Source organism: Aotus nancymaae, unplaced genomic scaffold (genome assembly GCF_030222135.1).
Source record: "Aotus nancymaae isolate 86718 unplaced genomic scaffold, 86718_ANA_hifiasm-v0.15.2.pri h1tg000014l, whole genome shotgun sequence".
NCBI lineage: Eukaryota > Metazoa > Chordata > Mammalia > Primates > Aotidae > Aotus > Aotus nancymaae.
In genome coordinates, this window is record NW_026988425.1 from 75,775,831 (window position 1) to 75,799,878 (window position 24,048).

At 41.5% G+C, this 24,048-nt stretch overlaps 2 protein-coding genes across 4 annotated transcripts in view; both read left to right on the forward strand.

The window, feature by feature from the left end:
* Window positions 1-2,264: 2,264 nt before the first annotated feature.
* On the forward strand, window positions 2,265-19,522 carry LOC105734619 (elongin-C-like). Its single transcript, XM_064375809.1, has 3 exons — window positions 2,265-2,620; window positions 6,600-6,726; window positions 19,448-19,522. Exons 1-3 carry the CDS (start codon window positions 2,265-2,267, stop codon window positions 19,520-19,522), a joined length of 558 nt encoding a protein of 185 aa, XP_064231879.1.
* A 306-nt stretch (window positions 19,523-19,828) lies between these two features.
* VCAN (versican) overlaps window positions 19,829-24,048 on the forward strand; it is a 110,828-nt gene continuing 106,608 nt past the window's right edge. The window contains exon 1 of one of the 3 annotated variants that reach the window (XM_012477605.3): window positions 19,829-20,306. The gene's annotated coding sequence lies outside the window, so the exon portion shown is untranslated. The remainder of the gene's footprint in view (window positions 20,307-24,048) is intronic. The other 2 variants (XM_012477602.3, XM_012477604.3) reach the window with 2 other exon arrangements.

Genomic DNA, 24,048 nt, shown 5'->3' on the forward strand with positions numbered 1-24,048 from the left:
TAACGAAAAAACAGAGGCCTCTTGGTTATCTTCTTAAACGATCCCTAGGTTTACTTTTATAGATTATTGATGCAGTTTGTAAACATTGCATTAACTTTGTAGAAACCTCCCAAGATAGTTTTCTTTTTTGTAAAGGCTAGAATTTCCTGAAGATTTTGGAGTTTCAGCTCGTGTTTATTATGACTATCTCATGGACTGATAGGAGTCTGGAAACATGGGTAAAGTTATTACAAAAAGTTCTACTGAGCTTATTTCAAGCACATTTCTATCTGTGAGGACTAATACCAAGGCTGAAGCTATCGTGTTGTGTTACTTTAAAGCGTGGTGGAGAAAAAAAGAAAAAAAATCGTAAAAAGAAGCATTTAATTGAGGAACAAAAACATCAATTGATTTTTCCATGTTCTTGCGTAAAACTGAATGATGTAGCAGCCAAATTATCAAAATCAAAATACTATGTCCCCAGAAGAGTTTATCAGAATGTCCGGGATGGTAAGGAGTTACAGAGCACTTAACTAAGTCTGAGGCCACTTAAACGTGAGAAGTCATTTTGTCAGACACTCTCCCTCCCCTTTTGAAAGAGGAGTGGGAGCAGAGCCATCTGTGTTCTGTTCAGCTTCAGTTTAGCAAAGGAGAAAAAAGAAATAAGCGGCACTCTATAGAAACAGTAACAAGTCCCTGGGAAAGTTACAATATACTTACTGTTGGGAAATTCAGTTACAACTTTTTCACAGAGTATGTTTTACTTGAACCAGCGGGCATCTCAGGTCTGAGAAGGACAAAATATATCACAATCAATCCATACTATCATGCTTTCAGAAAATATATATGAGCTTGCTTGTTGTAATCTCACTCCTGCTCTTCCTGCTCCCCCACTTCTTTCTTTTATTGCCTCCAAAAATCATGGACATGTAAGACTACGTATAGATGTATATGGTATATGTTACATGGAAATAGCAGGAATCAATCCTGTTTTAGCTGCTTGAGACGGTTTCCATCTTTTCTGAGCTTAAGCTTCTCGTCTATAAAGCTAAAATAATTATATCTATTTTTTTCAATATTATCATGAAGATTGTGCTTGGCCTGTAATGGGTGCTCCACGATTGGTGGCTATTAGTACAGTTATTTTTTTATTGTCATTATTGTTTTATTACGATCATAATCATATTGGAAAGTGAATGGGAGACATTTAAACAGCTCATGGGATTTTAGCATTTTTTGTATCTTTTAATCAAACACTTCCCTGAAAATAAAATATTTTGGTTTTGATAACAGGAAGATAATGTGACAATTAGATTTGTCACTGGAATAGAAGGCAGATATTGATGCCAATCTTGTGTATTTACACCACTAGAACATCTTTTTAAAAACCTAATGATAGTTACCCCGTTTGAAATTTGAAAACTACAACTGCAAACTTTTAAATGTAACTATATCCAGCATTTTATGCTAAAATCATTCTGGAATCATTATTTTAAGATGGCTAATGGTACTGCCCCATGCTAGCCACTGGCAGTCACGTGAACCTAGCCCCACATCGCCCTGGGATAGGAGTCTTCCTGCTTCCCTTCTAGCCCTAGGAAGAACTGGAGACCATCTCGGCCTTCAAATGCAAAGCTAGTTTTCAAGCAACAGTAGTTGAAAGCACCTCTACTAATCACAACATATGATATAGTAATATCGTAGAGTTCCATTTACAGTAATATAGCATTAGATATGGGTAGAAACGTTGAACAAATGAAGAATGCATGTTTTAAAACTGTCCTATTACCTATAGAACATCTTTGCACAAAGGGAAAATAATTTGACTTTTCAAGGTAGGGAACAACTTTTGTAAATTAAACTATGAATCCCAGTGTGTTTTTAGAAAAGTATTGCTTAGGTCTGTGGAGGCAAAAATCTAATTTCACAATTGCTAGTATTGTGTACCTGTGTTTTAGAGCAGCTGGCAGATAAATTCAGGACTTTGTTATGATTCTTTAAGTATAAAATTTTGATTATTTTTCTTAAGGTTGCAGCGTTCATATAATCTATCCTACTGATAAAAACTATACTTTGTGGCAGAAAGCTGTCTGACTCAGCGGAAGTAATTCTTCCGACTTCCCCGGAAGCCAAGGGAGCAGGCAGTTGGGTGTGGGGGGCTGGCGGGAGGCGGCCCTGGAATAGGGGCTGTGGCGGTACATGGGGACCCGGCTGCAGTGGCTGCCGGGCTGATGAGAAACTACTAAAGTTCCTGCGGAAGCAAAGTAGAATTTCGTACGAACAAAATGGACAGAGAGGAGAAAACCTATGGTGGCTGTGAAGGCCCTGATGCCATGTATGTCAAATGCATATCATCTGATGGCCATGAATTTATTGTAAAAAGAGAACATGCATTAACATCAGGCATGATAAAAGCCATGTTGAGTGGCCTGGGTCAATTTGCTGAGAATGAAACCAATGAGGTCAATTTTAGAGAGATACCTTCACGCGTGCTATCAAAAGTATGCATGTATTTTACATACAAGGTTCTCTGCACTGACAGCACCACCGAGATTCCCGAATTCCCAATTTCACCTGAAATTGCATTAGAACTGCTGATGGCTGTGAATAAAATAAATTACAATAAACTGTTAACTTTTCAGTATTTTTTTAAAAAAATTATACTTTGTACTTGTGTATTTAAGCTACAAATTATATATCAGAACTCACTTAACTGCATCTCCCAATTAAAGTCCAATTTTAAGGGCAGAAAATAAAAATTGACCTTTCAAATAAATGGATCTCCAAATATCAAGTGATTTAAATAAACTAAATTTAGATTCTATAGTTAATCTTTCTTGATAAAAAAAGTCTTCAGTCATTTCTGTCAAAATTGGACCTCCCAAATGGAGTTACTATGTATCTATTTCCATCCTCAAACCACATATTTGGTTCACAAATCAAGTAATTATGAGTACAAAGGGATCTTGGAAAGTGCAATCATGTTACTGGCACATGCAAGTAAAATATGGATGCTCAATTTCCATCTTAATGCATGCAAATGATAGACCCAAACATAAGGGCCTTATAACACCCCTGTGCAAGGCGTTTTGCTTTGGCTATTAGGTTTAAGGCGATATCCTGTTACTCTGAGCATATTGAACAATGTTTCACATGAGAATTAACCTCAATTCTATTTTTGTTTAAATTTCTAACTTCACTTCTAATAAAGATTGATTCTCATACTTAAGGAATTCTTTTGCCTAAGAAGGTTGAGATGTTACTGTGTTTCATTTTATAATGAAACCAGTATATTTTTCCTTTTGGGTTCTATAATCCTTGTAGGACCTTGGATCCATTGTTTACTAAATGTGTGGTCTAATCTTCTTGGGATTTTCAGTCCTCATCTGAGAAATGGGACTGTACTTGGGGTTGCAATGTACAAAGTACAGAGGTTATGCACTCTGTGAAAACTGTACAGTGATAACTCTATGTTTAACTGTTTAAGGAATTCCCAGATTGTTTTCCAAAGTGGCTCCATCATTTTATATTGCTACCAAAAGTGTTTGAAGATTCTGATTTCCCCACATTCTTACCAACCCTTGTTATCACCTGACTTTTGATTCTAGCCATCCTCGTGGGTGTGAAGTTGTGCTTCATTATGGTTTTGAATTGCATTTCCCCAGTGGCTGGTGGTACTGAGCACCTTTTCATGTGCTTGTCATTTGTATATCTTTTTGGGAAAATGTCTTTTCAAATTTGTTGCCCATTTAAAAATGTGATTGTTTGTATTTTCATTATTCAGTTGTAGACTTCCTTATATATTCTGGATACAAGTCTTTATCAGATATGTAATTTTCAAAATTATTCTCCAATTTTGTGGATTGTCTTTCCACTTTCTTGAAGATGTCCTTTGAAGCACAAACTTTTTTTATTTTGTTGAGATTCAAATTATTATTTTTTTGTTCCTATGATTTTAGTATCATAGCTAAAAAATCCATGACATGTGTTACAGGGGCACAGTGATACACTTTGAGAAGCACTGGTCTAATTGCCAGACGGTCCTTCGGTTATGCAGTTCATTCTTATGGAATCTGATCTGGATTTATTAGAAGCTACCATCTACAGAAAGATTAGCCTAACCCAGAGCCCAGCAATGAGACATTATATTCCAGCTGTTCATTCATTGAGTGGCTGCTGGAGCACTGTAGGTATTATGGAAATTAGAAAGAGATGCCAACTGTGGCAGATAGAGTCCCTTGGGTACAAGTCTTGGTAGGTTTGTAGAACAAGTGGGTCCCTCCTCTGGTCTACTGTAACCCTGTGCTGGGCCAATGACCTGAACTAGCAGAACTTGAGTGGGTTTTCAGGCGCTGCTCATTCCCTTGGCCATACACATCTGTGTAGTACTCAGACTATGCACACGTATATGCGCTCACATGGTGGCCCTGGCCACTTTTTGGGTGATTTATTTTGTCATCTCATCAAATACTAGTGTTAACTCCATGGTGTAGATACCATTTTGTCAATGAAGAAACTCAGTTCAATTGGTTTACTTTAGTTGAAAATGAGTAAATCATAGAGCAGAGATTCATACCCTCTATCATGGCTTCGGTTCTAATATTCTTTCCATCATGCCACTCTCTCATATTCGATGGTCACTCAAGTTTTGACACCTTAAAACCTATTAAATTCCTCCACCTGAAACCACATTAGGAGCTGCTGATATGTCAGGAGTCTTTTCTACCATGCTGAAGTCTGCACTCGGAGTCCTGTTCCCTTTGCGTTGCTTCCCTATATCACACACCGGCTTTTCAATTCAGGACTACCAAATGTGAGGCAGTGTTTCTCTTCCTCTATCGCCAAACTGTAGCAAGGTCCCTTTTACCTCTGTGAAGTTGCCAAAACACTATGAGTTGGAGGAAATCCTGAATTTGTGTAGGGCATTGCCTTATCACTAGAATGCCTGTAAGTTTTTATTCAAATGTGAATGTGATGGTTAATATTAGGTGTCGATGTGACTAGATTGAGGGAAAGCTAGATGGCCAGTGAAGCATTGTTTCTGGGTGTGTCTGTGAGTGTGTTTACAGAGAGACTGGCATGTGAGTCAGCAGATTGAGAGCAGGCACTATCCAAGTGGGCCAGTGAGCTAGAACAAAGCAGGTGGAAGAAGGGGGACATTCAGCTTGCTTAGTTAGCTTCCTTTTCCTCTATCCCTTCCAGAGTGAGGCGTTTTTTTCTACTCCTGCCCCTGGACATCAGACTCCAGAATCTTTGGCCTTTGGATTCTGGGACTTGCCCCAGTGACCTCTTGAGGGAATCTCTTGACTTTTGGCCTCAGACTGGGGATGCATTGTCAGCTTCCCTGTTTTTGAGGCTTTCAAACTTGGACAGAGCCACACTGGGCTTTTCTCATCCCCCAGCTTACAGATAGCCTGTTGTGAGACTTCATCTTTGTAATCAGGTGAGCACACCTGATTATTTTGTCAAATATTGGCATTAACTCTGTGTTGAAGATACCATTTTGTCAATGAAGAAATTCAGTTCAATTGGTTTACTTTAGTTGAAAATGAGTGAATCATAGAGCGGAGAGTCATACCCTCTCTTATGACTTCAGTTCTAATATTCTTTCCATTTTGCCACTTTCTCATATTCCATGGCCACTCAAGTTTTGACACCTTGAAGCCTATTAAATTCCATCACTTGAAACCATATTTGGAACTGCCTGTGAACTAGAACAAAGCAGGTGGAAGAAGGGGGATATTCAGCTTGCTTAGCTTCCTTACACACACACGTACACACACACACACACACATATACGTGTACATATACACATACACGTATGTGTGTGTGTGTGTGTGTGTGTGTGTATTTTATTGGTTCTGTCCCTCTGTAGAGCCCTGATTAATACGGATTTGAAGCATAGGCACACAAATACACAAGGGCATAGAGAGAAAGCCAAGGAGCTATGGCAGAAGAGACTGGAGGAGAGGATTTTATAATTTCTTTCATTGTAGGCAAATCTTTATCGCCAAAGAGATACATATTGGTGCATTTTTGGATAACCTATATTTTTTCCTTGCCAATATATTTTGCACTACCTTCTGCCACGTATTATTCTTTTTTGTGGAGGAGGCTGCCTCTTTTCTCTCTTTCCCTCATGGGGAAAGTGAAGGATAGGTTCGAAGAGAATACTTCATAGATAATGAAGAGGTATGTAAGAAGTGGAGCTCAGCATATCTCCTCAGAAAATGAATTTGTCAATTGTCCTTGCGCCTCCCTGAAAGGAAGCAAAAGTATTTGAAGAGACGTGACTGGAAGGAGAGCATGGGTAGCCTGTGCTCCGCCTGCTTGGTCTGACAAGTATCAGGATAGGAGTTTTTTGTTTTATGGGCTAAGTGACAGAGCCCTGCTCATTCTTTGATCAGATACATTTGTGTAGTACTTAGACTGACAGCAACTAGATTAAAGTGGCCTTCCTCTTGTCCCAAGGGTGGACTACTGGAGTAGGGGACCAGAGCAGCAGAGGATATGGAGCATGTCAGCTGGGGTAGAGTTGAGGAAGATAAAGGAAGAAGCAGCATAGTTGCATTTCCTAGGGCAGGAAATCGTATAGCATGGATGTGTCTTATGGGCTTCAGGAAAGTACACATGTGTATCCTCCAGATGACCAGCATTGGGACATCTGCCACACTAGCAGCAATGGCTGTGAGTACTGTTATCCAGGGAAGCATCTATAATTCCAAAGTGGATTACAGCAACTACCAGGTAAGTAAGAGAATCCTGTCCCTTTCATTTATCCCCACTTTGCTACTTTATAGCACAGAAGTTGAAGCCTAGGAGAGGGATATCAGCAATATGGAAGAGAAGAAGTTGCCAGTTTTTATCCCTCCACAAAAAAACAAGTAGACAACTATTCACAAACAAAAATAGCTTTGGAAGGGATCCAGGTTTCAATTACAAACTAGCAGCAACACGGTGGAGCAAAAACTGGAGAATAGCTGCACAGAAGTGATAGCTGGAGAGATTGGCATACTTGAGACATCTGGAGATGGCTAGGTTCAAAGAAGAATGGGGGCTACCAGTATCAGTCATGTAATGGATGCCACCATGGTCCCCTGTAACCTGCTTGACAGAGGACACCAGTAGCTTTCACTAAAGTGAAACTAAAGTAGCCAATGCCTCCAGATAGGGAGATACTGCTGAGCTCCCTACACTTCCCAAGAAGGAGTCACTATTGTGCCTATATGCTGCCTTTCTTAATCCGTGCGTACCGAAGATCCTTAAGCTGTGGCCATCCCAGGCACATCTGCACTCCAGATCCTTGCTCTATGGTCACGCCACATATTCTTTTGCCCCAGACACTGGAGTCACTACTACTGCAAGCTAGCCCCTCCCTTGGCCTCATAGCTGAGGCCACTCTGTGTGCATCTGGGCTCTGAAGACTGGCTCTGCCACCTGAGAGGGTCTACGCCTCGGACACGGAAGCCACTGCCCACACCCTAGAGCCCAGAGTCAATGTCACTCTGCACACACCTGTCCCAGACCCTGCCTCTGTGGCTGCTCCAAGAGTACCTGGACTCTAGATAGTAGATCACTACAGCAGGTGTATCTGTGCCCTGATCCCTGGAGCAGCAGTAGACCTGTGCATGACCATGCTGCAAACCCCAGAGCCACTGTCACTCCACATGTACACAAGCTCCAGCCCCTGACACTGTGGCTACTCCATGAAGGTGCACATCAGACACCAGTGTCACCCTCACCATGAGCATGTGTTCAAGCCAGACTTGGTACCATGAGGGATCCCCTTGGCCATGAATTCCCCTGTGGGAAACATAGAGATCAAAAGAATCTCAGTAGCCTTTGTCACCAAATATTCCAACTGTCCTTACCAACACTGTGGATATCCTCAACCTTGGTCACCAAGGACCCCTGCAATCTTTGCTGATGCCACCTCAGCTGACAGAATCACATGAAGACTATGCCTCTGCACCCTCAAGGGAGCCAGAACTGTTGCATGCTATCCATCCAGCACCTTCACACCAACCTACAGGTGAAGGTCTTTTTCCCACTGAAATGAGTCCATAAAGTTTAGGAAAGGTGAAAACTCCATAAAATCCACAGATACCCACGTAAGGCAAGAATACATGAAAAACCAAGGAAATATGTTACTACCAAAGGAACAATAATTTTCTAGTAACCAATCCCAAAGAAATGCATACCTACACATTGCCTGACAAGCAATTTAAAAACATTTGTTTCAACACAGCTTAGGGAGCAACAAGAAAACACTAATAGACAACTTAATGACATTAGGAAAACAATACATGAGCAGAAGGAGAAGTTCAACAGAGAGAAATACAGTCATGAATGTAATGTGTGTATGAATGAATGAATATATAGTCTTAATGATAAGGATACATTCTCAGAAATGTGAGATTAGATTTTTTGGTCATTGTGAAAACATCATAGAATATACTTACAGAAACCTAGATAGTATAGCCTACTACACACCTAGGCTATATGGTATAGCCTATTGTTACTAAGCTACAAACCTGTATAGCATGTTACTGTGCTAAATACTGTAGATATCTGTAACACAATGGTAAGTGCCTAAACATAGAAAAGATACAGTAAAAATATGGTTTAAAATATTTAAAATGGTACATTAGTATAGGGCAGCTCCATTATAATCTTATGATACCACCATTTTATATAAATTCATCACTGACTGATATGTTGTTACATGGCTCATGAGTGTAATAAAAAAGAACCAAACATTAATTCTGGAGCTGAAAAATACAATGAATGAAATGCAAAATGTAACAGAGAGTATAAATAGCAGACTTAATCAAACAGAGGAAAGAATCTGTGAACCCAATGACAGGGCATTTAAAAATATCTAGTCAGAAAAGGAAAAAAAAGAATAAAAAGGAATAAAGAAATTCTTTATGGAACAACATAGAAAGTGCTAACATTCACATTATAGAAATTTTAGAACTAGAAGAGAAGAGAAATGTACAGAAAGCTTATTTGAAGAAATAATGGCTGAAAACTTTTCAAATCTGAGGAAAATATATACATGAAGCTCAAAAGGCTCTAATCACGTTTAACCCAAAGAAGATTTCAGAAAGACATATTATAACCAAACTGTCAAAAATCAACAGCAAAGAGAGAATCTTAAAGGCAGCAAGAGAAGTTTCTCACATACAAGTGTACCACTATGAGGCTATCAGTGTACTTCTCAGCAAAAACCTCACAGGCCAGGAGAGAGTGAGATGATATTTTCAATGTACTGAAAGCAAAAAAAAAAAAACAACTGCCACCCAAAAATACTTTATGTGGCAAAATTTTCTTTAGAAATGAAGGATAAAGACTTTCCCAGACAAAGAAAAGCTGTAGGAGCTCATTATTCCTAGACCTTCCTTATAAGAAATACTAAAGGAAATCCTTCAAGCTGAAATGAAATGATACAAATCATTAATGTAAAACAATATGAAAGCTAAACGTAAGTATATAGACAAATTCAGAATATTCTAATACTGTAATGGTGATGTATAAATAACTTACATTTGTAGCCTAAAGGTTAAAAGATAAAACTATTAAAATAACTATAGCTACAATAATTTTTAATAGATACACAGTATGAAAAGATGTGAATTGTGACATCAAAAACAAAATGGAGGAGGGGACGACTAAAAGCATAATCTTTATATGCGATCAAAGCTAAGTTGTTATTAGCCTAGAACAGACTGTTATAACTATCAGATGTTACATGTAAGTCTCATAGTAATCACAAAGCAAAAACCAATAATAGATACACAAAAGATAAAGAAATCAAAACACATCAATACAAAAAACATCAAATCAAAAAGTAAGACTGCCAGGAAAAGAACAAAGAAACAAAATAGCTACAAAAAAAATCAGAAAATAATTAAAATGGTAATCATAAGTCCTTCTATATTAATAATGATCTGGAATGTAAATGCGTTAAATTCTCCAATCAAAAGACATAGAATGCCTGAATGAATAATGGATTTTTTTTAAAGAAGACGAACAAGCCCCACCTATACGCTGCCTAAAATAGTCTCATTTAGCTTTAAGGACACACATAGATTGAAAGTAAAAGGATGTAAAAAATATTCCATGCAAATGGAAAACCAAAAAAGAGTAGAAGTAGTTAGACTTATAGCAGACAAAATAGACTTTAATCAAAAACTGCAAAGAGACAAATGAAGTCAATACGTAATGATAAAAGAGTCAATTCATCAAAATATATACAATTATAAATATATATGCACCCAACAATAGAGTAGCTAATATATAATGAAAATATTAATAGATATAAAGGGAGAACTTGACAGCAATACAACGATAATAGAGGATTTTAATACCTCACTTTCAGCAAGGATTGATCATCCAGACCAAAATCTATATGGAAACTTTGGATTTAAGCTACACTTCCTTATTGATTTATTCTACATAAATGGTGCAAATTCTAGCCAGAGCAATTAGACAAGGCAAAGTAATAAAAGATATCCAAATTTGTCAGGAAGTACAAAATTGTCTGTTTGCAGATGATATGTTCTTATATAGAGAAAACTATAAAGACTCTACCAAAATAACTATTAGGACTTATAAGTAAATCAGTTTCAGTATATAAAATCAACATACAAAAATCGGTTGAGGCCAACCATGGTTGCTCACACCTGTAATCCCAGTACTTTGGGAGGCTGAGGTGGGCAGATCACCTGAGGTCAGAAATTCGAGACCAGCCTGGCCAACATGGCAAAACTTCATCTCTACTAAAAATACAAAAATTATCCAGGTGTGGTGGCACATACCTGTAGTCCCAGCTATTTGGGAGGCTAGGGCAGGAGAATTGCTTGAACCTGGGAGGTGGAGGTTGCAGTGAACCAAGATTGCACCACTGTACCCCAGCCTGAGTGACAGAGCGAGACTCCATCTCAAAAACAAATAAAAACAGAAAACAAAAAAAAAAATTAGTTGACTTTCTATACATTTACAGCAACTAAGAAAAAAATTAAAAGACCCACTCCATTTATAAAAACATCAAAAAGGATAAAGTAATTAGAAGTAAAGTAAGTCAAGGAGGTGAAAAATCTGTACAATAAAAACTATAAGACATTGGAAAAAGAAACTGAAAAAGAGAAAAGAAAACATACAGAAAGATATCCTGTGATTGTGGACTGAAAGAATCAATATTGTTAAGATCCTCATACTACCCAAGATGATTTATAGATTCAATACAATTCCTATCAAAATTCCAATGGTATTTTCACATAATAGAGGTCAGGAGATCGAGACTATCTGGGCCAATATGGTGAAGCCCCCGTCTCTATTAAAAAAACAAAAAAATTACCTGGGCATGGCAGCGCAGGCCTGTGGGCCCAGCTACTTGGGAGGCTGAGGCAGGAGAATCGCTTGAACCCAGGAGGCGGAGTTTGCAGTAAGCTGAGATGGCGCCACTGCACTACAGCCTCGGCGACAGAGCGAGACTCCATCTCAAAGAAAAAAAAAAAAAAAAAAGCAGACTTCCCTGCCCAGTTCATAGGCATAGAAGCTTTGCTGGAGGGAAAGCCTTAATTAGTACATGAGATTAGCATTTTATACTGTAAAAACAGGCATTTATTAATTAAAAGTGGTCAGACAGATATGGAATCTATCTAAGATTCAAGAACCTTAATCTCAGCAGAGGAGATATTTGACATACCAGTTTAGGCAGTGATTGGAAAGAAAGGAAATTCGCAGGTTTTAATTATTAAAACTCCCTGAGTGGGATCTACAAAACAACCTTACTCAGCTCTGCTCTTTCCTACTCCCCCTCCCACTGCTTCCCAAACGTCACCCATGCATCTGTTCCCAACATTGTCCTCTCCACAGTTTTTCCATTTGCCATACAAACTTTCAGTCTTGATTGGGTATCTCTGGTTCATCTTAGGAAACACTGTCCAATTATATTAAAATTTTAGCTCATTCCTCAGGTTCGTGCGTTTTTGAAACCCCCTTCCTGACTTCTCCCCACTTCCCTCCAAAAATGCAACTGTCTTTGCCATAGTGTATAGGTATTCTTTTCTATTTCGTTTACAGCCTAACGTGCCAGCCTGTCCTTAGGAACAGTGTGTAAATTGGTCTTTTAGACCTCAGAATACATTGTCTCAAGATATCAAATCACATGAAGTCTATTGGTTAAGAACGTGCATGAGGACTACAGAATTAACGTATTATTGCTTAAGATACCCTCAGGAAATGCAACCACACTTACCATTTGTGTTGCCAGGACTTTACCTTCCTCAACTGCAAAGGGAAAAGATACTTTCTTGGTCCCTGGAACAGGAGCTCAGGAGGAGACTGGGCTGCTGGTGGCACATGGTGAGGACCAAGAAAGGCAGCTAGGCATCCTGCCTGCCTTCTACACTTTGGTTTCAGCGATCCTTGTTTCTTCAGAAATCCTGGTGTATCGGTCCCTTTCTTCTTCCTTGAATTTTCCCTCTCATTGCTTTTTCCCATTCCTGAGCCTCTGCAGAACACACTGCCTCTTGAGGATTCATAAGGGTGTTTAGTGATAAGAAATCAAATAAGAAGAAGAAAAGGAGAGAGTGGATGAAGGGAACAAAATGAGTACCATTTCTGCTCCCTTCCCATCCTTCTTGCCTTTGATCATTTAAGCTTAGGGTTACAGTTGGCATCCCTTGGGTGGGAATCAGCCCACAGACTCGTTTTTTCTGACCTGTTTAACATTTTAAAAGCTGGAAATACTGGACAAACAGCCCCATGTTACAATTGGCTGAACTAAGCAGTAATAAGCCGTCTAGTTGAAGAGACTCCTCACTATTCTCTAGTGTTTACTTCTCTACTTCACTGTTTTATGATATCCTCATGGCCTCAGTAAATTATTTGAGTTTGCAATGTTTCTCTAGCAGAGAGTATGTTGTATTACTGTTTTCATCTCTACTCTCTAATGAAATTCTCAGGCATAGAGCACTCTCAATTGATGTAATCATTTTACATTTATTTTATACATATGTATATATATATCTGAAGTAAGAAGACTTTGGACTAGGTGAATTCATAGCATTTCTGGACCTTAACTACCATTAGTTGAAGGTTCATTTATGATTCCTAGCACAATAGTTTTCATGCCTTATCTGGATAGTTCTTCCCAGGAATTGAGATGAGAGGGAATCAAACTAGGTCTCTGGGAGGGAGAAGAAGCACTGAGACTCAGGCTGGGGATCTAGCTAATGAGGTAACCCTGGGTGTATGAAGGTAGCAGTAGGATTGATCCCGGTAGAGGAAAGGGGCTGAGAGAGGAAGGAGCTGATGGAAGAATTCACACACCTCTCCAATATCCTGAGACTTACCATCTTATCCTGTTCCAACCAAGATAACAAAGCTGTCAAGGAGGTGAAAAATCTGCAACCCTAGCCAGGCTTGGTAGTAATGAGAATATTGGGAATTATAACAGATGTACTTGGTACCCCACTCATAGCCCCTCACCTGTGTCATTCCTGGGCATGCTGGTCCAAGTTCTAATTGCAGCCCCTACCTACATCTTTTAGCTTATTGATTTCAGTGGTCCCTTGTGGAAATAAACCAGAGCCCAGTCTGCCTGTGCATATGGCAGAAATGCGAGAGGACAAACACCCGTTGGAGAAGCCTTCCACCAACAAGTGTATAAATACTTCAGCTTCCTCACCTCTTGGATGGGATGCTTCAGAGGTGCATGTCTGTTCTGTACTGTTCCTGAGCGTTTCTAATGGGAATAAGCTCCACTTATCTAGAGTGCAACCTGCTGGAAATGCACCTTTCACCATCCTCCTTTCCTTCTCTGCCTTATTTCCCACTTCTCTATAGATGGTTGTTGATCTTATCTCTCAAATAAACTATTTGTATTTGAATCCTTGTCACAGGGTTTGCTGCTGTGGGAATCCAAACTGAGATAGTTACCTTGTGAGATGATATGTGAAGGAGGAGGCAGGAGGAAGACAGCTGCGGCAAGAGAACAGAGGAAACAAAAGTTGCAAAGGAGTTGTGGAAATGGGGATAGGGAGGGCCATTACACATTCTCAACTTATTTTTTGACGGAAGCCTACAGATTGGATATTGTATTTTAAATCGCATTAAGTTTATGATAACTAAGAAGGAGAATTTTTAGCACATTGTTCTTTTCTCTTGTTTTCTAGTGACTATATTTGATACTGGTGCCCAGTAGTCAGAGACGCTAGCATCCTTACAGTGTTCAATTTCCCTGAGCTTCTTTTCTTATTAGGATGACATCCAATGTTTTCTTTACCATTCTTCTTATTTTTTCACATAGTATGAATATTTGATTTATCACTTATAATGAACCCTGACAACATGTTGGGGTTTTACCAATATGGAAAAGGTAACTGTAAGGCCGGTCGCCTCGCCGGGAGCTCGGACACACCCACACCCCCTCCCTCTCTGGGAGCTTGGACACGCCCACCCCCCCTCACACAGCCTAGCCCTCCCTTAAAGAACCCCGCCAAGATGCAAAAGAAGTCTTGTAAATCTACCTAATAGCATTCAAGTCTTAGCTACCCAATAGCAGTCGAGTCTTGTAAATCTACCCAATAGCATTAAAACCCTGCCAACCTGCCAATAGCAAGCTTGCCTGCTCCCTATAAAATCCCACGTCTGAGAGGAGTCCATGTGACTTCTCTGGCCTCTCCTGTCGGACCGCAGAACCTCGCCTGGGAGCTGAATAAATTCCCATTGGATCTTCTTGTGCTGGCCTCAGTTTCTTCATTTTAAACTCGGCAAGAACCCAAGGACCCTTACAGTAACATTATGTTAGTTTACCAACTATATTGTGTATATAGTTTGTAGATATATATACCAACAACATGTTGGTAAAATAACCACAATACATTATAAGATAATAAGAAACATGATTTGGTCATATGCAATAAAGTTAATGCCTGGGATACAGTGTTAATAGAATATGAGCATGAAAAAGATTTTCCAGTAAAGGAGATAGATTTGCTGAACTAACATCTTCCCTTTATCCATTTGTAGTCAATGGGATGTTTTTTTAAATGATGTCTAGCTGAACCAGCCAATGGAGATGAAAATATTTATATATTCTTTCTTCTAAATTCACTAGTCATTATATAGATCAATTGTAACTATGGCTACTCCTATGAGTTAATTTTTTTTTCTAGAGAGATTATAAACTCCTTGAGGATGGAAAACAATTGTTACTTTTTTGAATAATGTCTACCATCTAAAACAATGCACATAAAAGGTGCTCAATAAACTTTTGTTGAATTGAAGAGAGAAAATATAAAAAATTGAAAGTTTGTAATAATTATTTGCTGAATCTTACAGATATTCTTCTCTTATTTATTTATTTATTTTTGGAATCATTACAAGAAATGTTTGACCTCCTTTGATTTGTTGAGTTCAATGTGATTTCTTATATTTTAATAGGAATAAGAATTAGTCCTGCAATTCTTTTTGTTAACAGAATAAAAATGGAATGTACGCTTGCTGCTTCTCTATGCTGGCTGGTACCCATGCTGAACACTTTTCTCACTACATAGAGGTTTCTTTGTCTTCTGTCTTGCATTCTACCTTTGCTCACCACAGAGACATTAATGATGCCATGTATCCTTTTGCACCATGAGGATGCCATCGTTTGCAGCAGCTTTCATTATGCTTCTTGTCTCTGTCCCACTGTCGTCTAATTAAATAAATGGAAACTGGTAACCGATGAAAATAAACAGCAACTGCAAAATTTTGCCTCTTAAGAAACCGCTCTGCATTGTATTCCACTCTGCCTCATTGATTCTAAGATCTCTACCGCTTCCTTGTGTTCAGAAATCAGACTCTTCGGTTTGTCTTGCTTCAGTCAGACAAATGCTTTATAAGAATAACCTATATTTTTCAGACTGTGGGGAGGGAAGAAAAAGACTTTGAGAAAGTGACTAAGGAGGGAATAAGAGTGATACTGTCTTTGATTCAATTTAGTTAGACTGTGTTCTTTACGCCTTCATCTTTTTCTTTATAAAAAAGATAGCGTTTTTGATGCTCTGCTCCAGGCAGCCTCCCAGGGTGAGTGCAGATGTGCTGAGCCATTTGGCTGCCTTGAGGACCGACTCAGAAAGCCTCTCTTCTCACTAATGAAGTCATCTCCTCTCAGCAGCCCGGCCTCTCCCATCACTCCATGTTGGAACTTGGCTTTGGCTTGCATAGTTCTGTCATGATGTAGATGGTCTTTCAGCTAAGTTCTAGAAAAATCTGCTCAGCCATGAACAGGACATTTATAGCAAAGGAGAAAAAAATATTAAAACATTTTACTGTAACATTTTGATTTGAGGGTTGGAGAGCAAAAACTCTATCTGATTTCTGGGAAAAATCTAATGTTTTATGGCTTTCTAAGAAAATTTGTCTGTGTTTAATTTATCAGAGTAATTTATATACTTTAGGTTAAAGCACAATGAGATTGCCACTATCACTTTGCCTTTTGCAAGCTTTTTTTTTTTTTTTAACGAATAAAAAGAATGCAACAAAGAGCTTATATTTCTACACTTCCTAGAAAGCCAAAGAGAACTCAAAATGCTGGATAGAATGTCTGTCTCTAATCGGTAGTGTTTTTTTTTTTTTTTAATTTATGACACAGTCTTAGAGGATTGGCTTCCTTTTTCTAGGGTCTTTGAAAGTTATTTAAAGTGGATTTTTAATCTGTAGCATTATAGCATCTTCCAGAGAGGATAATTTGCTTCATCGTGCCTAGGACCAGTTAGACGAAGGAGTTGAAACTGAAGTCTTTGTTTTCTGAATTAGAATGATACTGGAATCTTGTCATCCCTAGAGCAGCAACAGATGATGCCATGTCTAAGAACACTTCACCTGATCAATAAAAAAAGAGAAGTCTGAAATGTGATCCTAACGAACCTCAGAAGGAGGTTTAGATGAAGATAATAAAATTCCCTGGAGACACATCAACCATTTACACCTTTCCTCTCCAAGTCATTGGCTTGCTGCCCCTGAGCTCAGCCAAGTTACCAAAGACAAGATCAAAGCAAGGAAGCAAGGCACATACCTTATGGTTTCTTTTAGACACAAGCATTGTGAATGAAGATCTTGCTTTATTTATACCTGGGTTATTGGAGTTTTCACAAAGAATATCCCCAGTACAAGGACATGATTTAAAGGGGTACGCACATAATAAGATTTTAATTACTGTTTGATTCAGACTTGAGTGTAATGGACAAATAAATACAATTTTAGTTATAAAACCTGCAAAATATATATTTTCCCATTCAAAAACTTCTGATTGTTTTGTTAGACAATAGAGAATCAGAAATAAATGCTCTCTTTTTCTTTCTCTTGATGAAAGAAAGTCCTTAAAAACAGTTATATAGAAATAAGAATACAAACGTAGTCTCTATTCTAAATATACCTGGTATATTTTCCTTTTTCCTTTTTATCCATTCTTTCTTTTAGATAGCTAGAGAGGAAAGTCTGCCCTAGAGATAGAAAGAAGATATTCATGGGGTATAATTTCATTTTAGTTATCTGATAGCCTGAATAAGTATTTAATTTTCTGAATAATAATGTTACAAGCCAAAGAAGAGAAAAGACAGGCAGTATAAAGCTTTTCAACATTGTCCACATTCGAATTTCTTAAGTCAGCCCAGAGAAAGTGCCTTTGCCCTGTAGAACTATTTGGTCAAGAGTTGTAATGTCTATGGACATTAAAAGAAACTATAAATTTTGAAAGATTAGAGAATCAAACTTGGCAAGATAAATGAAAACATCTCAGAATGTAAAAAGTATCTAACCCATCACTTTCAATCATGTTCCATTATGCACAGATGGCATTATTTATAGTGCATGTTAACTATTAACATTTCCCTAAAAATGGGCATTAATCTGCTATTAGTTGGTTGTTTTGCTCTAGTTCTCCTCTGTTGAAAGGTTTTACTAACTATATAATAAAGGGATAAAAGGGTAATAGATAATAAGCTTTTCAGACCGGCAGATCTGTCACTTACCAAATGGCCTTGGGCAGGTTACTTGAACTCTTTGAAATGCAACTAGATTTACTCAAATTTAAGAATAAGAACAAAAATACATATCTTGAAGTGTTTCACAGAAAGGTCTACCTTAATGTCTGGAGTATGTATTTCAACGAAGATTCATTTTATTTTTTTCTCTCTCTTCCTAAATCAAGTAATCTCGTATATAAAGTTGCTATTAGAAGCACTGAAAAGACCACTGGACTATTGATTGTGTGACCTTGGGACAGTCACTTTCTGGGCCTTAATTTGCTTATACGTTATACATGAAGGTTAAAGTCAAATCCTCTCTACGACTCCATCATTCTAAACATTTGATGAAATTGAATTTCAGTGTTTGGAATGGCAGTACAACAAATCTACTAACTAATTCACTGCAAAAAAAAATTGATTTCCAAATGATATAACTGATAGTTATATTACCCACTGCAGTGAGCTGATAAATAACAAAAGAAATGAAAGACGCACATTTTGAGAATTAAAAGTATCCTGACAAGGCTTCTACTTGTTTATCACTTAAAATCAATGACCATGCTGAATGCCTACAGATTACAAAAGCATAAAAGAAATCTTATAAATGTGTATGCACAGGAGTCTAGGTTACTAAAAGTTTTAAAGCATAAGTTTAAACCAAACTAATCAAAGGAATTGAGAGGAAAAATTGGCTTTCATCTTTAATCACTACTGTTCTGAGGCCCTATGTTTAATATAATTTTCTAAGTAGAGGCTTCCGAGAGAAGAACTGTGAGGATACTGTCATATTTGCATAGAAGGAAAAGTTTGCCATCCATTCTAGTGTCCCTAGTGTTATACTGATGTGCACCTTGGATTTATTTTGTTCCTATTGTATAAACTCAAAACTCACTTCAAAGAAAAGGAAAATCCAAAGTCTCTCTTCTCTAAGGGGACAGAAATCCTTTGTGTCAACTGTTTGACCCTTTGCTCTGTAAGGTCCTATTGGAAATCTTCTGTAACACAATGCAGGGGACGCTTCCGTGTGTTGATGCTGTTTACACAGTGGGGTGGGCCTGACTGAAGAAAAAAATCGCATAAACGCATGAAAGATTATGGTCTTATTTCCTGAACAGCATGAAAGGTGATTGATACTTCCAAGGAGTCCCTGTTACTCAGGAAAATTGTCAAATATTCTTGGAAAGACTGAAGGAAAGGAAGAACGAAGAAAGCAGAAGCTAGACATGTGGGGAGAGATTTGTGGCAGAGGAAAGGATTCTCTTTGAATGCGACAAGGGATTTGCCTGGGGGAATTTCCTGTCCAGCCCTTTATTACCAGGGTCATTGTGGATGGTGCTATGACGCTGGGCTCCCCATCGGGCAGTTCCCTGGGAGTGCAGTGGGGAATTCTTACACTTTCCCTCTAGGGTCTCCAAAGGATCTCGTTTTCTAAGTGTGTCTTTCAGGTTGGCCGGAGCCTTGAGCCTGACACTTCCTTTGATGGGACAGGCAAGCTCTGTGGGCGCGTAAACACGCTGTAACCAAGTTCTTTGCTGATTTTACAGTTTTGTATGCTCCCGAAAAGAATTGAGTGTACTCAATTGTCTATTGCTGGCCTGCCCCATAAGAGCCTGGGGGCTCCCTTCCCCTAACCCAGAACTGGCTGCGCTGGGGGCGGGGAAGTGGGGGTGGGGGAGGAGTGGGAGGGCAGTGGTTTCCGAGAGCAGAGCGACGTTACTGAGTGAGTCCTTGAATGGGGAGCGCTGCTGTCCCCAAGCCGATTGGTACTTCTTGTCAGTAAGAAACGCTAAGAGGTGGGAGTTCCTGGGGAGGGAGGCAGGCGGTCCCTACCGCAGGCGCGGGGAGCTGCCTTTCCAAACCCTCCGCCTGCTTTCCAAGCCTGGGCTCTTAGGAGTGGCTGAAGCTGCGGAGCGCTTTTGGAGCCTGTGAATGAACCCTCCTCCTCTCCCTCCTCCTTCTTCTTGCTGAGTCTCCTCCTCGGCGCTGACGGTACAGTGATATAATGATGATGGGTGTCACAACCCGCATTTGAACTTGCAGGCGAGCTGCCCCGAGCCTTTCTGGGGAAGAACTCCAGGCGCGCGGACGCAACAGCCGAGAACATTAGGTGTTGTAGACAGGAGCTGGGACTAGGATTTTCGGCCAGCCCCGCATCCTCCCGCATCTCCCAGGGCCGTCCCGCACTCTCCGCACCCTTCCCCAGGCCACCACGTTTCCTATGTGACCCGCCTGGGCAACGCCGAGTCAAGTCGCGCAGCGCTGCGGTGAATTTTCCCCCCAAACTGCAATAAGCCGCCTTCCAAGGTAATCACGTTTCTTTTGTTCCCCCCTTAAAAAAAAAACTTACAGAAAAAAACCCGCGAGCTTAGAAAAAAGAAGTACATTGCAATTGGTAGAAGGCTTTAATTAAGGGCAAGGAGCTGTAAGGCGAAGTTAAGAAATTGTAGGCTTTTAAAAAAATGCAGGTAACTTTCAAAAGGGCTTTTGGGGAGAGGGATACAGAGGGACCTCTGTGTTGAAAAAGATTCAGACAAAAGAAGCCCAGGGTGGGGTGGGGGTAAAATGACTAACGGAACTGGGGGAAGGGTGGGAATAAATTGTAGAGAAATCATAAAAAAGTAGTGGGTTCTTGAGGTGGAGAGAAGAGAGGGACCTTTGGCACTTTGATTTTTTTTGTTCTTAACACGCTCGAGGCAAAAGTTTGAATGGGGACTACCAAGACTTGCCCACAGACAAGTCACCGAAGGCGCCTCGGTGCAGGCCACCTGGTTTCCCAGCCCCTGGTGTGTGGTCAGTGCCTGGTGTTCCTGGAAAGCCATTCCCGGGCAGCTTCTGACAGTGCGACCCGGCGCCGAAGCAGCCTGGGACCTGCGCGGACCTGACCCCTTCAGACCGCCAGCAGCCTGGGAGGAGGTTCGGCCGGGGGAGGTGCAGGATCCCTGCCCTGTCTCTTGGGCGACTTGGGGACTGTCACGGCTCTCTCCCGGTGTCCCTGGGTTCTTTTGTCCTGTGCGCGGTGCGCAGGGGCCAGAAGGGAAGGAGCAGAGGATGGGGGGTGGGGTTATTGGAGCCCCGCGGAGGACTGGGAGGCCCCTGGGCGGGAAAACCCTGTTCTGAATCGGCAGGGGTCTGCAAGATTTTTTTTTCTTACCCTGAAGAGCGAAATGGGGTCTGTCGCTCCCATCTTAACAAGTAAACCGGCACCTAGAGCGCACTGCAGACAAAGGTGGCGAGGGGACCCGAATCAGGGGCCTCTGGGTCCGGTCCTCTCGCCCAGACTACAGGAGTCATCCGTTTCCTTACATATCCCCCACCCCCTCCTAGTTCTCCGATCTAGTTGAGCAACTTTACTGGCAGGTCTAGCGGCAGCGGAGCGCGCGTGCCGGGAGCCCCGGGGGACGTCCTCGGCTGGAGCGTCCCACCGTCCTGCAGAGGCGTGGGCGCTGTAGGGCGACATCCCTGGTGCGTGCGGACCGAGGGCATCCGGGTTGTCCTGGCTCGTGGTCTGTGTCACTGGGCGTGGAGCGGTCTGGGTGTTAGGCAGTGGAGAGCAGGGTAGAAAAATAGTGTCATAGCCTAAACTATTTGCTCTCGAATCCAGCTGCGTCCCGGCTAGCCCTGCATGTCCCTGGGAGATGCTGCGGGAAGTGGGAGAAATCTACGCGGCGCCGGGAGAGTTGCCTTGCCGCGCACACACCGAGGCGGAGTCTCTCTGGGTCTCGTTTCTCATCTTTGTGTCTCCCTCTCTGTCTCCATCTTCTCTGCCTCCTTTCCCCTCTCCCAGCCTCTGTTCTGTCTCTCTGGCTTCTGCGACCCCTCCCCCACAGCTGACAAATGAATGGCTAGTGTGAAATCCCGGCCTTCCCCATCCTCCGAGGCAGCAGGGAGGGAGGAGCAAAGGAGGCGGTGCGCTCCTTCGGATCTGCCCCCAGTTTAGCGCCTAGGACTTGGAGAACCTAGATGTCTAGGAATTGGAAGTTTTGCAGCGGGTGTGGGCGCCCCCTGATGGAGAAGTCCCGCACGGGTGGAGAAAAACGAGTCCCCCAGACCTAGCGAGCCGCTTTCACAACCTTGTGTTCAAGAATGGAAGGCCCCAGTTTCCTCTGGAGTCATTCATTTTCCACCCCACAATCTGCGGCGTATATCTAGGGTTTTGGAGGACCGTGAAAAAAGGTCTTGGTCTGTGCAAAGTGCAGCGGCGCCTTCTCGCGAGTCGGCTGGAACGCACGCGGCGCCTTGGGTCGAGTTCGCCGCTTAGTGGGAGAACGCACATGGCCGGGATGGAGCAGGTTTCGGAGGTCTTGACGCGCCACCCTGGGCGTCTTTAAGAAAGATAATACAAATGCTGTGCTTTCAAAACCCCTGACCACTTGAACCCAACGCTAGGGCCCCGCCCCAGGATATTGCAAAAGAAAGGCTCCTAATCCAAAACTTAAACTTCCTCAACTTTAGGGCGCGCGTCGTACGGGAAAGTGGATGGAAGGCGCGCGGCGGGAGGAAAAAAAAAAGGGAAGGAAGGGAAGTGGAAGGAAAAAGGACTGTGGAGAGGAGGGAAAGAAGAAAGGAACGGAGATGGGGCAGATGGCGTTCAAACAGCCAGGAACAGACCGGAAGGGTTTGTTTCCGGGTTTGAATCTGAATTTCGAGACTCGTTTTAGGATACTCTTTTTTCCTCTCCTAGCGGCAACAAACGCGACGCAGCGACGTGCCGGGGTGGAAGGGTGGGAAAGCACTAGACGAGCGGAGGTGGTCCAGCCCCGCCCAAAGGGGCTGGGTCTGGGGGCCGCCCCGACTCGCTCAGCCGGCGCCAAGGGAGGACCCGCAACAGGCGCTCCCCGCAGCGGCTGGGTTTGCCAGCCGCCGCCACGTGGGTTGGAGCTTCGGCTTCCAGCCCGAGACGGGTGTGACTTCCTGGGCTCAGAGACAGCAGCACTGCCGCACAGGCGGTCGGCGCAGCCGAGGCCCCCACCCACCGAGGCCAATGGGGGCGGGGCGAGGAAGGCGGGGCCCAGCTTAGCGGAGAGAGCCGAGTGGCCGCGCACCCAGCGCTCGGGGCCGGCTGCAGCTGGAGCTGACCCGACTTCCATCCAGACCGCGCTAAACACTCTTCTTAAAAGGCTATTTAAGATTTTCTTTTCTTGCTTCTTGGGAGTGGTAGGAGGGGCATAGTGCTTTTGCCTTGAGACAGGGGAGAGGTTAAAATTTACTCCAAGCAAACTTTTTGGCAGAAAAATGAGACGACTTTATACTGTGCTTCATTTGTTGATTTTTTAAATACAGTCAGGTCAGTCTAAAGACCATTTTTAGTCAATTAACAGATTAATTTCTTTCCAGACTGTCATAAAGAATTCGCCTAGAATGGCAAATATTGCCATTCGACAAGACTAATAGAATTTCATGGGGGCAAACATGAAAGGGCTGCGGGTGTAACTGAAGTCCCTGCGCGTCAGTGAGATCTGGCGGGGACTGAAAGCTCAGCACCTATTTAGGAAGTGACTAAGCTGAAGACCTGGAGAAGCTTGGCGCTAACGAGACGCAGCTACTCAGAGCTGCATTTTAAGTCCTCCCATTTTGCTCTATCTTGGAAGAACTGGGTTTTAATCTATCTCTTCAGATTCTGAGGCTAACATCCACTTCTTTTTCTTTTTGTCTGCTGAAAGCTGTGACCTAATTAAGTACTTCTTTACGATTTTGCCAAACCCATCCTGAAAATGTTCGTATAAAGTCCTAAAATAAGATGTTGTGAGTGTAATATAAAAATAGGAAGGTACTAATGGAAGCAACAATTAGCGTTGTGAGATAGAAGCGGTTCCCAGTTTGTAACTTGGAAATGTTAAGAGCAGTGCGTCAGGGAGAAGGTCTCCAAGAGCCTGACTTCTTGTTCTGAACTCTAAGTAAAGAAAGAAACATGTTAGAATTGTATTGTCTGCCCGCACTAATACTGCAAAGGGTTCCAATGGATTCCAATGTGACTGAGCAATTACTTCTCCACTACCAAGTCTACAGTCCTTAATCTTCTTGTGGGAAGATTAGGTAGGAAGAGGGA

Excerpts from the sequence above, each read along its gene's own strand:
- LOC105734619 (XM_064375809.1), top strand. The coding sequence starts at position 2,265 with ATGGACAGAGAGGAGAAAACCTATGGTGGCTGTGAAGGCCCTGATGCC. Across the intron at positions 2,621-6,599 it reads AATAAACTGTTAACTTTTCA|GAAAGTACACATGTGTATCC; the intron begins GTATTTTTTTAA and ends TATGGGCTTCAG. Across the intron at positions 6,727-19,447 it reads TGGATTACAGCAACTACCAG|GTTGGCCGGAGCCTTGAGCC; the intron begins GTAAGTAAGAGA and ends TGTGTCTTTCAG.